The sequence below is a fragment of the Galeopterus variegatus genome, unplaced genomic scaffold (genome assembly GCF_000696425.1).
Source record: "Galeopterus variegatus unplaced genomic scaffold, G_variegatus-3.0.2 Scaffold360, whole genome shotgun sequence".
In the NCBI taxonomy this organism is placed as follows: domain Eukaryota; kingdom Metazoa; phylum Chordata; class Mammalia; order Dermoptera; family Cynocephalidae; genus Galeopterus; species Galeopterus variegatus.
The window spans coordinates 341,676-355,490 of NW_007726471.1; the positions used below are offsets into that span (position 1 = coordinate 341,676).

Below are 13,815 nucleotides of genomic sequence, written 5' to 3' on the forward strand. Positions count from 1 at the left end.
ACATTGTTCTTTGTGGAGCTTATCTGTGTTTTTACGCTGGGCCAAGTCATTAACCTTGGACTCCATCTGGTACTTTTAGAAGTGAGCTCAACATCCCTACTCCCCACAAGTGTGAGGGTACTTCAAAAAGTTCATGGAAAAATGAAATTGAAACAAGTATTTCTATGAACTTTTTGAAGACCCCCTCATTATTAGAGCAAGTTGGGGACTACAGACATTTAATTGAAATGAGAAGGGCTGGAAGATGTCCCCCACTGAGTGGATAACTCCTAGCGGCAGCCTAAAGGCAGCAGACAGTTCAGGATTCAGATGTTAAACTCAAACCCAAGGAATCTACAGGATACGTATAAAGATTCAAGACAAAACTCAGTCCTTTCTTTTTTCCCAAAGCTAGCAGAGTGGACAGGAAACACACTTAGGGTCTGCTGCCATCTATTGATGGTTGCTTTTCAACACAGCCAGAGTTAGAAGGGCTGAACTGGAAACCCAGGCACCCAGTCAAGATTTCCCTTTCAAAAAAGACTTTTGCTATTGAAGACCACTGATGGGAAAGAAATATGGTACCCAAAGGCTGCAACTTAGAAGGTAGAATATTTTGGGGCATGGTGGAGTGGGATAGGGGAAACATGTGAAAGGCAAACTAAGTCTAAATTTAAGAACAGGGACATTTAAAAACTTTATTCAATAAATACAACAAATAATTTAAAAATATATTTCAGTTCCAAAGCCTATTAAGAAGAGGAAGTAGAAAGAAAGGGGAAAAAAGGGGAGGAGGAAAGAAGAGGAAAAGAGAGAGAAGCCAAACAATGGTCTGGTTGGGTTGTGTTTCAGAATGTACTATGTTTTGAATTACAATTAAATGTTCTTGACCCATAAACCCTTAGCCCTTGTTCTGATGGGGTAACCACAGGAGTCTACCAGCCAGGAATGATCCTCTGCGCTCCGGATCAGAGCACCTTGGAGGCTGGAATGTCGGGGGGAAGGTTGGGGATAGTTTTCTACTCATTCCTAAAAGCCATCTGTCCTAACTCCCAGGCAGGTTTAAATAGTGCAAACGCTTAGGCACAGAGCTCCCAGCTGCATAGTTTCACAGGTGAGTGTCCAATACCAGGGCCTCCGGGAGATAGGTCCCAGAGTACCCAGGGGTCCAAAGCCACTTTGGTGAATGGGATCTAAGGGTGAAGAGAGGAGAGGCCAGGGCACAGGATAAAACTCCTGAGCTAAGCCAGTGGCCGAGCCAGAAAACAACACTGGGCAGTAAAGGACTACAGGGCAGGTAATCTGGACACCGGATTCAACAGCTTGCCATCAGCCAGGGAAGGTGAAGCTGAGGATGCATATGGAGCAGGACGAGGAAAATCAGGAAAGCTGAGGGAGAAGAGAAAAGTTGGGAGGAAGGAGGAGGCAGCTCAGCAGCAAACTCCAGAAGAAATAATCAGCAGCCCTCACAGATTTGTGATTGTCTCTTAAAAAGATTTATTTTCTCTTCTTGCCTGAATGTACAAAGGCAAAAAGAGTACAGTTTGTATATATATATATTTATATATATATATAAAAAAACAAGGAAATTGGTAATGTACACTTTACAGAAGGGAAGAATCAGGAAGACTGAAATTAAATTCAACAGAGCAACTCCAATGGAACAAAAGCTATGAACAGCAACACTGCCCCTCCAGCCCGGGCCTCCAGCTCGCCCCAACCTGCTCCCAACGGGGGGGCTGAGCACCAAGGCAAGCGGGTGGGCTGGGGCAGGAGGGGCTGGGGACAGGGCCTGGGAGGGGCTTGATCCTAGGAAGGGCTCATGGCAGGGAATGATTGGAAAGTTTACTGGGATGCCCTAGTAATAAATGACAAAGGCCCAGAATTATGGGGCCAACTAGCTGCCCAGTTGAATCTTGGGGGCATCAGAGTAGACACTGGGATGGTGATAGGGTATATGGGATAATAAGTGACATGGATGGCCTCCAAGCCTGTATACAATTCTCTAGCCCTTCTGCAGATCTTAACCCCCAACTCCCTAAGCTAAGCCCTCCCCTCCCACCTTGGAGCCTGGAGAGAAGAAATTCAAGAAATCACCACTTCATTTCATAGAGTGCTCTCTTACCCTTCTGCATGTGGTTCTTTTGACCTTGAGATTCATGGAGAGAGCGGGTAAGAGAAAGAAATTTCATACATGTATACATACATGTACAAGGCAGGGAAAGGGGATAAAGGGAACTGGCACACCTTAAATGAGAGAAGCAGATGTGAATCTTCAAGAGTAGCTCTCTAAGCCATGACTGTCCTACCTGGGGATGAGGCTCTTTCCCTTTAGCTTCTCTACAGGGAGCCCAACGAGCGATGCTTATGAGGGCCCAGGCAGGGGTGGCTCAGAGAGTTTTGGTCTGGCGGTCTGGGCCCTTAGTAGCAAACTTTTCCAGCCTTTGCTTATGAGGTGGGGTGGGGTGGGGATCCTTGTTGAGGTCTTATCCCTCTGACTAGGTCGGGGGGGGGCCACAGGTTGCCCCCACCTGATACTCTTTCCCATGTAGAGAGGCTGGAGGTGCCAGCGAATTTTTCAATCAGCACTTGTCAAGGATCTCCAAAGGTGCTGCTGCTTCATGTTATTTCAGGGAGGGAGAATTGGACCCAGCAAGGATCAGGGATCAGGAGTATCAGGCACCAGGGGAAGGCAGTGCCATTCTGCCACTGTTGCTTTCACCTGCTCTTCTGGGCAGGTCCTACTCTTCGAGACATGGATATAAGGATGAAAAAGCCAAATGTTTTTTAAGAAAAAAAGAAAAAACTGTTCCCTTCTGCAGAATCCAAGGCTGCCCTTCTAATTCAGAAGTTCCTCCTCTCTGAGTTACAGAACAAAGTGGAAAGGGCAGGAATGTTGGTCATGCCTGCCCGATGAGGAAACAAATTATTCCAAATGGTTTCTTTACAATATGTACACAGCCCGCTGTAGGTCAGCGCCACAGATACAAAACACACAACAATATTTAAAAACAAACAGGAACAGAGATGTGCCCTTGGCTCCACCCCACAGGAGCCTTGGAGGACATAATCAGGTTCAAATTCAGTCACCCTCTTGGTAGGGGTGACTCAGGTCAGGTGGGGTGAAAGTGTGCACACCAGCTACTTCCATGGATGGAAGGGAAGTCACTGCTCAGAGCACTGCCCCCTGGAGCAGCAGAAGGCAGAGGGAATGATGGGTGTAGGGAGGAGGCTGCTTGGGGACCTACCAAGAGGTCTAAAACAATGAGTTTTTTGGGAAGGCTCAGAAACCAACTTGAGGTTGGGACATAGAAACCTAGGGGAAGGGTCTGTAGGTCAGAGGGGTTCCTCGTCGGCAGATGACCCTAAGTCTATCATAAGCTCCAGGATTCTTGAGACCAACCTCTCCTGGGCATTGTGCTTACTGCCCCCCACCTCCCCGTTCTCCAAACTGAGTCAGAACCACGTTCCTGGTCTTAAATTGTCACTTTTGGCACTCTGGTCACAAACACCCATCTCTAGCCTAGGCTGGTATCTGTGAGTCTTTCTCTGTCTCAGTCCAGAAGGTCAAGGAAAGATAGGATGGGAGGAGAACAAAGCGGTGATACCTAAAGCTCCCCACACCTTGGGGAAGAAGTGACTCCAATAAAGCTACCGAATCATCACTTTCCCAGTGCAAAGAGCATAAAGCTTGGACTGGGAGACTGCATTTTTAAGGAGAGCAGAGAAGTGTCTGCTGCCCCTAAGCAGAGCTCCACTCAGTACACTCTGTGGCTCCAATGAGTAATGGCTTGGATGTGTTACCCCAGGGTCTAAATAACCTCCCATGGACAGTGACCCCTAAAACAAAAACGTGTGTTACAAAGAAACACGGCTTATATTGGCACACATGGAGGTTATAGATTGAGCTATATAAAATCGTGTACTTGTAGACAGAGGAGTTGGGATGTATATATTTATGGCCCTAAATAAGGAAGATAGATGGCTGAATGGACAGGACATCTGCAGGAACTGCTGGGTGCTCCAAGGGCCTGTCTTCTGGGCCTTACCCTAGGGATGACCTGGCAGACTCCTAGGTTCCCCATGCTGGGGGTGGAATACCATTTTATCTGCCTGAGTCTGAAGAGCCAAGCAGTGGAGAAAAAGATGCAAGATCAGTGTGGGGAACCCCTCGGGAAAGGCACCAAGGGGTCAGAAGGAAGAGAAAAGGTCAAGGAGTTGGGGGATAAGAAGCAGCAGGACTTAGTGGGGATGCAGGTTCCACTTCATTGACTCCATTCATGCTCCAGCTCCAGCTTCCTCCCAGTATCCCTGGGGAACCCTATGCTGGTGTTGGAACCCTGCCCTCTGCCTGACAGGTAGCTCAAGGCTGTGGTGGGGCAAATGTCTTGGTCTTCCTTTCCAGGCTAGGCTCTGAGCATTTATATGTGCTCATGTAAGAGGGGAGAAGTCTCCATGTTTGAAGACCTTGTTTTCACAATAACAGAGAAAACAGCCCCAATTTCTTTCCTGAGATTCTAATTCCTCCACATGCTGCCAATTCCCAGGGCCCAAACCACTGGGGAGATGTAGGATCTGGTGATGGTGGTAATGATGGTGAGAGGGGTATGGCTGCTGTGCTGTCTTCAGACCTTACCCAGTGCTTGGGGGTCCCTCCTCGGTGGGGGGTTGGTACTGCTCCAGCAGCAGACCAGGGGCTTGGGGAACAGAGCAGTGACTTCTCTGGGCTGAGGCCATGTTCCCCTGGTTGCTCCCTGTGCCTTCCTCTCCACAGAGGCCACAACAATCATGATTGTGGCCGAAAGAATAAATATTTTTGCTAAGTACCAGCTCTCCAGCTCCTGAGGAAGAGGGAGGGTTGGGGAGTCCAGGAGTCTGGTGGAGGTGAGATAGCCAAGGGTCTGCCTTCGGTCATGGTAGGAATGGCAAACAGGATGATCAACACCATTTAACTGATGTCTGATTGGCACCTCCAGCACCTCCTCGGGTGAGCCAGTCCGGGCCCGTGGAGCTGACTTTATCCGGGCACTTGGTATTCTGCAAGGGAAACGGACAGATAACCAGGCACTCAGCCTGCTGGTATAACAACCACAAGGTGGCGCTCACGAAAGTGAACTGCAGGGGAGGCCAGTACTGGTCCCTGGGGGACACTTGTGTTTCACAGGTCCTCTCAGATGCACAGAACAGGGCTTCATGGGAGACTCTTGTATAAGAGGCGTGGCCAGGGTGTCACTATTTCCAGCCCAATGACCCACATAGCTATCCCTCACCTAGGCTCCACAGAGATTCTGTGATCTAGGCAGCAACTAGCCCGCTCTATGTGTTGCCCAAAATTAACAAAAGACACTTACCATTCTCACCTCCTGGGGGGTGGGTAGAGTGATGGAGTGGAGCCTTGCTGGCTGGCAACAATGGCTGTAGAAGAAAGCCCTGAGTGAGCAGGAGAACATGTTAGTGTAGCACTCACAGAAACCTCCCATGTAAATACTTCAGCTAGCTGGGCATGGGGAGGAGTTTCCCCTTAAATTCCTAGCTCCACTGAGTTTTGGGGTGCTGACAGAAAAAAATCTGATACTTGGCCAGATATAGTGGCTGGGGATAGAGAGTAAGACTGTATTTTTCAGCTGCTTGTTTCTCTTTGGCTGTGGGAACACCTGTTCCTTATTCTTCTGTATATCAAAGCCAATATTCTGGAGGAGTTTGAGAGACCCTAAGCTTCAAGAGAGAAAATAAATGTCACATGCTTTAATGACTGTCTGCACAAGGCTAGGAGGACTCTGGACAGATAAGAAGCTTAAAAAAAAAATGAATTCTTTGACAGGGAGGAGAGAAGTGGACCTTTGCTGTGGGCACTACTACTAAGATGGAGACAGAGGAGGTGGTGGGGAAAATAGGCTTACCTGCTGCATATGGTAAGTTGTACTGTGCTGGGAGCAATGAGTACCCCAAGTGGTGGTGGTGGTGGTGTGTGGACATCAGACGCTGAGAAGGGGAGGTGCGAGGCCGGTCGACACTCCGTTCACCTCCACCTGCTCCCCCGACGCTGCTACAGCTGCCACCACCCCCAACTACCCCACAGCCTCCCCGATCTCTCTCCTGAGAAGTTTTATCACTTATCTGGAAAGGAAAGCATACATACAAGAACACTACAGTGAGATACACACATACAACAAACAGGGAGATGCCCAGGGCCTGCCCGTGGCTCACTTGGGAGAGAGCATGGTGCTGACAACACCAAGTCAAGGGTTAAGATCCCCTTACCGGTCATCTTTTTTAAAAAAACAGTGAGATGCCCAGGGTCCCACATTATGACTCCCTAAAAATGCAGTGTACCTAAGAATCAAAAAGGTGCCCTGGTGGGGCCAATGTCAGATCAGTCAAGCTGCACTGTGGTCAGGACCTGAACTTGCCCACCTTCTACCAGACCCTGGACCTGGCCTTACTGGTCTTTGGATAACAGTCAGCGTCACTGCCCTTCCCTTACCGTTGGAGACTTGCTCTTGTAGTGACTGGCATGCTGCTGCAAGATGTCCAGGGCTTTGGACTCTGAGCTGGATTTGCAACTGACACTGGGGCTGGCTCGTGCCTTGTCGGCATCTTCACCACCTGAGACCTTGCTGCCATATGGGGAGAAGGAGTAGCTGGAAGGCAAATAGGAACCTGGGGAAGGAGAAGTCAAGCAGTCAAAGAGATGGGAAAGGTAAAAGAAACTCTGCTCTAGTGAGCATCAGCTTTTCTAGGCACAGGCTGAGGTCTTTTTTACCTTGGTGTCTTTGGGCTGGGACTATTGGCTTGTCCTTTCTTTACTGAGCTCTATGGGAAAAATTAGCTAAGGGATATTAGAAACATGGCTATCAGTTTCCTGCAGTCAACTTCCCTAGATCTGCTATGGTTTTTTTTTTTTTTCCTTTTTGTCTTTTTTCGTGACTGGCAGCGGATCGCAACCCTCAGTGTCGCGCCCGTACCGGACTGGGACCGGCAACGGGATCGCAACCCTCGGTGTTGCGCCCGCACCTCGCTCAGCCAGTGAGCGGCCGGTCTGTATGTGGGATCCAAACCCTTGGCGGGAGCGCTGCCACGCTCCCAAGCGGCGCACTGTAGCAGTGCGCCACCGGGCTGGCCCCTGCTATGGTTTTTGAACCAGTCTCAGAGATTCATCTCAGGAAGGGTATATAATAAAATGGAAATATTGTAGGATTTGGAATCAGATAGCCTCGGGCTCACACCCTACCTCTGAAGCTTACTAGCTGGGTAACCTTGAGCAAATTAACAACCTTTTTTAGCTTCAGTTTCTTCATCGTCAAAATGAAGCAGGGTGATGGGTATGATTAAAAAAGATAATCTGGGGGCTGGCCCGGTGGTGCACTGCTACAGTGCGCCACTTGGGAGTGCGGTGGCGCTCCCGCCGAGGGTTCGGATTCCACATACAGACCGGTTTCCGCTCACTGGCTGAGCGAGGTGCGGGCGCAACACCGAGGGTTGCGATCCCGTTGCTGGTCCCAGTCCGGTACGGGCGCGACACTGAGGGTTGCGATCCGCTGCCGGTCACGAAAAAATTAAAAAAAAAAAAAAAAAAAAAAAAGACAAAAAGGAAAAAAAAAAAGATAATCTGTAAAAATTACCCATACAGTGTCTGGCCTGGAGCAAGCAATCAACACATGGAACTATTATTTTTATATTGTTGAGTGTGGGTGACAGGGAGGAAGGAACCCCTTAAGGGCAAGGCAATTTCCTATCTCTGTTTGAAAGTCTTACTTGTTCTATTTAGTTTGCCTTATAGTAATGTCGCCAGAATGTCAAGACTATTTATTTAGGCTTCTGTGTGAAGTTGGGAGCTCTAAGGAGTGAGTTAAAGAGGTGCCCTTCCACCCCAGAAGCATCCCACGTGGCTCTAGAGGCAAGAGAAATCAATGAGTATGTTGAATAAGAGCATTTTCTTCTAACAAGTTAAAAAATATTCAAACTCCTGCTTTGCCTGCCCCCCACCCCGAGCTGCCAACAACTATAAAGACCTTACCTTTCCCAAGCTGAACCTAGCTAGACTCCCCACTCCCACCCTCCAATCTAATTTCAAACCGCTCTTCCCATCTCTGACGGCCTTCGGACCTTACAGCTGGACATGATCTTAAAACTGAATACACGCATTGTTCTGGTTTGAATTTTATTTGTTCCATGTGTCTTTCCTGCTACAATTAAGATGTGAGCTCCTCAAGGGGAGGGAAGTAGTCTTCTCTACTTCTTTTGTACTCCCCACAGTGCCTAACACACTGCAAAATGTAGAGTATAAAAAACCCCAGCTGAGGGGAGATGGCAGTGGTAGAGAGGGAGTTTCACCTTTAGTTATCAATGAAAGCTGACTGTAGAGGCAACCCTCTAGCTGGAGCAAGGGAAGGAGAGGTAGTCTCACAGACTGTAACTAGGGGTCATTCATGGAGCTATGGATTAGAGTGGCCACTTCACAGAATGACACATTCATAAAAGTGCTGTCATCTAAGTAAGCCTCAATAAGCCTTAGGACTGAACAAGAAAACTCTGGATCCGAAATCTGTACTTGATCTCCCCTCCTGGTGAGCGGAACAGCACCTGGCACGAGGGTGCCGTACCTGGGTAGTTCTGCATCATCACAGCAGGCATGCCCCGGTAGCTGGGGTGGTTGGGGTCATAGGACTGGCTGTAGGAGTAGCCATGCATGTAGGGGATGTAGGACTGGTGCTGGGTGAGGGGGGAGGACACAGGCACATGGACGCTTGGTCGGGGCTCCTTGCTCCCAAGGCGGGACTCTTCAGATGTGGGCAGCTTGCAGTCACTGCTTGTGCTTTCCTTCCCATCCTCCTTGGGGACAGAGTCCTTACTCCGGCTCCTTTCCTCCTTCAATTTGCGGTCCCGCTCCTCTTTCCACCGCTCATCCTCTGACTTGATGTCTGAGTACTTGGCAGGATAAACATATGTCCACATCCGGGGCTCTGCCTCCTACAATAATCACAGAATGAGGACTGAGTGATGTAGATAAGACAGAGATATATTTCAAGCCCAAGGTCCCAGTAGAAACACCAGAGCAGATAATTACTAGACACCTGGGGCAAAGTAGGATCTTGGCCTCTAATGTTCATTTACAATCCAACTCTGGTCCCTCTTGCTTAAAAAGACACTCCCACCCCCACCCCCAGGGAAACAAAATGTAGGGGAAGGAAAGAAAAGGAAAATCATCAGTGGATGTTTTCTAGGTGAGAACAAGCATTCTGGGGAAATGACGCCTACAATAGAAGAAGCTGCCCCCTTCTAAGATGTTTTAGGTTGTTTTACTTCTTCAGAGCAAGCTCAGGGGGTGGAAAGCTATCAGTGCCACCCGGGTCAGAGGAGGGAGGGATAACGTGGCAGCAAGAGGAAGCAGAAGGCATTCTAAGTCTCATGAGCACAGCTGGATGTGAAACTCCAAGTTCCTAGTTCTAACTCTACTTACAAAATCCTTTCAAAGAAACTCACTAAGTGAGTAGTGTACTTCTAACCTACTCTAAAAAATGGAGCTAATGGAGAGAGCACCATTAACTGTTTCCACAGGAACAAACAGTGGACTAGAATCAAGATACCTGGGTTCTAGTTTTAGCTCTGCTAATGAAGTCTCAATTAACCCTAGACAAATTAAGCTAACTTATCTGTGCCTTTCTTGTCAAATGCCTTTTTTGGGGCAGTTGGCTGGTAAGGGGATGTAAACCCTTGATCCTGGAAAAACACTTTTTATGGATGTAAAAGTGCTTTTTAAAAAACATTAAGGGGCCGGCCTGTGGCTCACTCGGTAGAGTGCGGTGCTGATAACACCAAGGCCCCGGGTTCGGATCCTAGGAAAAAAAAAAAAAACATTAAGATAGTTTACAAAGGTAAAGAATCCTAAAATTATACATCTCTCCTGCTAATCTCAATTCTGTTGAACCCCTATATAAGGACAGCCATGACTTGTGAGGAAGACAGAAAGATTATCAAACAGTACTTCCATTTCTTCTGAGGGAAAGTTACCTGTCGGTACCAGAGTATTGGATCCACCTCTGCCTGTCGGCTGCACTCAGTGCCTGACTTAGCCTCAGAAGCCTCCTTGCCTAGGTGGCTGGCCTCGCTCAGCTTCACTTTAAGGCCTTCAGGGGCCTGGCTGGGGAGCTTTGAGGAGTCATCTAACTTGGGAATGATGACTGATTTGGCAGGGTCCACCCCTGGCTCCTTGGCCTTGCCGGGTCCTGACTTCACCAGGTCTGTCAGGCTGGGGGCCTTGGTAAGAGTTGGTGGAATTGACGGCTTTTGTTTCCACTCTTCCTTGAGTGCTGCCTCCCGCTCCTTCAGGCCCATCTCTGCCTTCTTGTCCAGTCCTCGCTGCTGCTGCTCCAAGCTCTGCCGCTTCTGCTGTTCTTCATACTGCTGCCGGTATGCCGTGTTAGTGCTCAGGAGGTGGGTGTGGTAACTTTGGTCGCTGTAGCCATAAGGGGGCACGTAGGCATACTGGTTGTAGTACAGGGACTGCATGTACATGCTGGGACGCTGCTGGATGACAGAGGGCTGCTGACTGGAACTGCTCAGCTCGGCTTTCTTTTCCTCACAGACATCGTTCTTCACTCTCCCCTCTATGCTCTCCGGCTCCTCATCCTTTTTTGTCTTCAGGGCCTGACTCTCCACTCCTGCCTGGCTGCTGGGGTTCAGAGCCCCTGGGCTGGACTGTGCATAACTTGGAGAGTAGTAATTCTCAAAGCCTTGGTAATATGGTGAATCTTTGCTCTGCGGCTGAGGGGGGAAAAGAGTTTTCTTAGCCCCTTCCTTAACCAACTGTTCAGGGTCCTTCGATTTGACACTGTCTACCTTGCCCTCCCCATCCTCCCCAGCGTCAGAGATATCGGAGTACGCAGGGCTATTAGTTTTGACCGAGCTGGCTTCAGCTCCGTTCTGGGTCACTACATGTAAGGGAGTCAGGGGCTGGGTAGGGGTAGTGCTATCTAGGCGGCTACTGCCTCCTATTGAAGGGCTGGGGGCATTGTCCGTGAAGCTGTAGATCTTGTCAGCTTCAGCCTTGATGCTAGCCAGTCGGCTTTGGTGAGGGTCTGATGAGCCATTTAGGAGCCCCTCCATTTTTATCCCATCTCCTGATGATTCCCTGAATGGGCTTTTGCCTTCTTCTGCTCGACATACCTTCCCAGGGGTCAGAGGATTTTCAAGTTCCTTTGAAGATTCCTTCTTTTTTTTGTCTTTCTTTTTCTTGTCCTTGGCAGGAGTCAAGGCAGGGTTGACTGTGAAAGGTTCTCCCATAACAGTGGGTTTGGGCTGAATGGGCTTGAGCTGGGGACTGTTGGGCATGGCTTGGACCACTGTGGTGGTCAAGCCTGAGGAGGAGCCTGGGCTTGCTGCTGTGAAAGTGGCTGTCTGGAAGGTATAGATTTGCTGCGGGGGGATGGCAGGGGCAATGGGCCGAGCTGACTTCAAGCTCTTGGAAGGAATTTTTTCAGGTTTCAAACTAGAGGGTTTTTTACATTTTTCTTTTTCCATACACTTTCTTTCCAAAGAATCAAAGGCATCATTGCTTGTTTCATCCATTACTGAGGGTCCATCATCAGAGCCATCATTGGATAAGGCCCCAAGGTCTGTGTCCCCTTCCCCACTCAATTTTTTCTTACAGAGACCTTTTGTGCTGAATTTGCTTGAAGGAGAAGGGCTATGAGGCTCTATGAGCCGAACTTTGGGAGTAGCTGAACGGGCAGGGGACAAGGAACCTTTTTGTGAGACAGATGCACCATTGCAGCTCCCAAGATCTGCATGGAGAGCGGGCTCCTCTCCATACTCACTGTCTCCATCCGCTTCTGGCTTGCTGTCATCATCTGTATGGGCATGAGCTTGGTGATATTTAAGTCCATTGATGTGCTTGTATTTCTTGTTGCAGTTTGGGTGGGGACAGTCAATCAGGACTGGGGAGGGACAATTTCTGTCCAAAACAGTGGCTTCTACCTTGGTCCCAGGGAGGGGGCCAGTGGCTGAGCCCATGGAATTTGTACGAACGCGCTTGCTCCCTTTGGAGTCCTCTGAGCTAGAATTTAGCTCCATGTCTGAAAGGGGTTTGCTTTTCCGCTTATTAGCTGAGGAAGGGCTGGCCTTGACATCCTCAGAGGTACTGCTGGCAGACGGGCGATGCTCTGAAGAATTTTGGCTGCCTCGACGACCTTTGCTATTGGCTCCTGCTCGGGTTTTGCTGCTGCTGCCAGCCCCTTTGCTGTCAGAGGCTGTGGTTGTCTCGTTGACAGGTGTGTTACTGTTGGGACGCATGCGTTTGCCTCTACCCCGACCATTGCGCATTTCCAAGTCACTGGTGGGGGAGTCACAGAACCTTGGCAAAAGACAATCACAACAGGGTATTATTAAGAAGAGAAAGCATCTTCAAACCAGTTTAGCTGTAACCTCCAGAAGAACTGTCCAGATGGTGACTATCATTTTCAATGAATATGATTTGTTAAAAGACCTTTTGGTTGTGTGGGAACTGCATTAAGTGGTGAGCACCTAGGATGCTATCTGCATATTAGCTGTAAATTATTCCTCAACATTACCTCTAAAGCCATAAGGCAAAGAGCAATCCTGTCTGCACTTCCTATATACAGCCATAGTCATGGTTTCAAAAAAGACTTTACAAATTATCTGGGAAATTGAGACCAGGCATGCTGAGTGACTTTCTCAAGGTCACAAGGTTGATTAATGGCAAGGCATGCCTAGAATCTAGCTCTACTTTCAGCCCAATGCTATTTTCCTACATACTTCATGACAGTATAGACAGGTAGAACAAAGCACCCATCCATTTTAGCAGTCCCTAAAATTGTCCTAAACATCAGTACATGAGTTCTTTGAATGTTTGGAGATTTGCACCTAGGGGTCATTCCTCACTGACCCTAAAGAAGCTTCTCATGGAGCTCAAAACAGTCTAGAATTAAACCCTTAGCTAAGCTGATTTCCTTTGTAGATCTGAAGATGGTTTTGACTTTCTTGTCCCACGGGGCAGCTGGAGCAGGTTGTCTCTAAGATAGTGGGAACCACAGCTTTGGCAGATAAAAGGTAAATTTTATCAAATATCCCCTTTGGGTCTCCAGAACAGTCCTACTATGAAGATACTTCTCTCTTATCACTTATTCAGCTCCTGTCTCTCTGGATTCTTACATGCCCAAAGCAGGAATAAGTCGTTCCAACAGGATTCTCAGAAATACAAAGGGAAGATGTAAGGAACTTTAAAACTGGTCTTAGCTCATCTGCCTTGGATTCGTATTAGGGCATCTTTTGTAATAGTCTGAATACAGTCTTACAATACTCTAAGCCTCTACAAACCCAGTCTAGCATTTCTGAAAACTTGGAGGGATAAATAACCACATATTCCTAGGTAGAGCATAATCATATGTATATGAAATCATAGAAAATGAACAGAATCATACAAAACAAAGTGATATGGAGTCACGAACTTTTTTTTTTTTTTTTAAAGATGACCGGTAAGGGGATCTTAACCCTTGACTTGGTGTTGTCAGCACCACGCTCAGCCAGTGAGCGAACCGGCCATCCCTATGTGGGATCCGAACCCGGGGCCTTGGTGTTATCAGCACCGCACTCTCCCGAGTGAGCCACGGGCTGGCCCTGGAGTCACGAACTTTAACATACTTTTCCTTGGGACATTCCTGCCCATCTTTGTTTCATGGGAACAACAGGAAGGTGAAGGTTTAAAATAATTTTTGTAAAAGAACTGTCTAGATGGTAACTACCATTTTCAATGAATATGATTCGTTAAAGGAACTTGTGAATGCATGGTAACTACATTAAGTGGTGAGCTCCTAGGAT

General features: G+C 48.2%; 1 protein-coding gene across 2 annotated transcripts; it reads right to left on the reverse strand.

Annotated features, from left to right (window-relative positions):
* Window positions 1-663: 663 nt before the first annotated feature.
* On the reverse strand, window positions 664-12,726 carry ZNF609 (zinc finger protein 609). 2 transcript variants are annotated; one of them, XM_008567966.1, is made up of 6 exons: window positions 9,991-12,726; window positions 8,583-8,949; window positions 6,464-6,639; window positions 5,880-6,096; window positions 5,331-5,394; window positions 664-5,016 (listed from the first exon to the last, which is right to left on the reverse strand). In XM_008567966.1, exons 1-5 carry the CDS (start codon window positions 12,298-12,300, stop codon window positions 5,336-5,338), a joined length of 3,129 nt encoding a protein of 1,042 aa, XP_008566188.1. In that variant the 5' UTR covers window positions 12,301-12,726; the 3' UTR covers window positions 664-5,016; window positions 5,331-5,335. The 2 variants fall into 2 exon arrangements, with proteins under 2 accessions (XP_008566188.1, XP_008566187.1); XM_008567965.1 differs by having other exon boundaries at window positions 5,331-5,409; window positions 9,991-12,725.
* Between the last annotated feature and the right edge of the window lie 1,089 nt (window positions 12,727-13,815).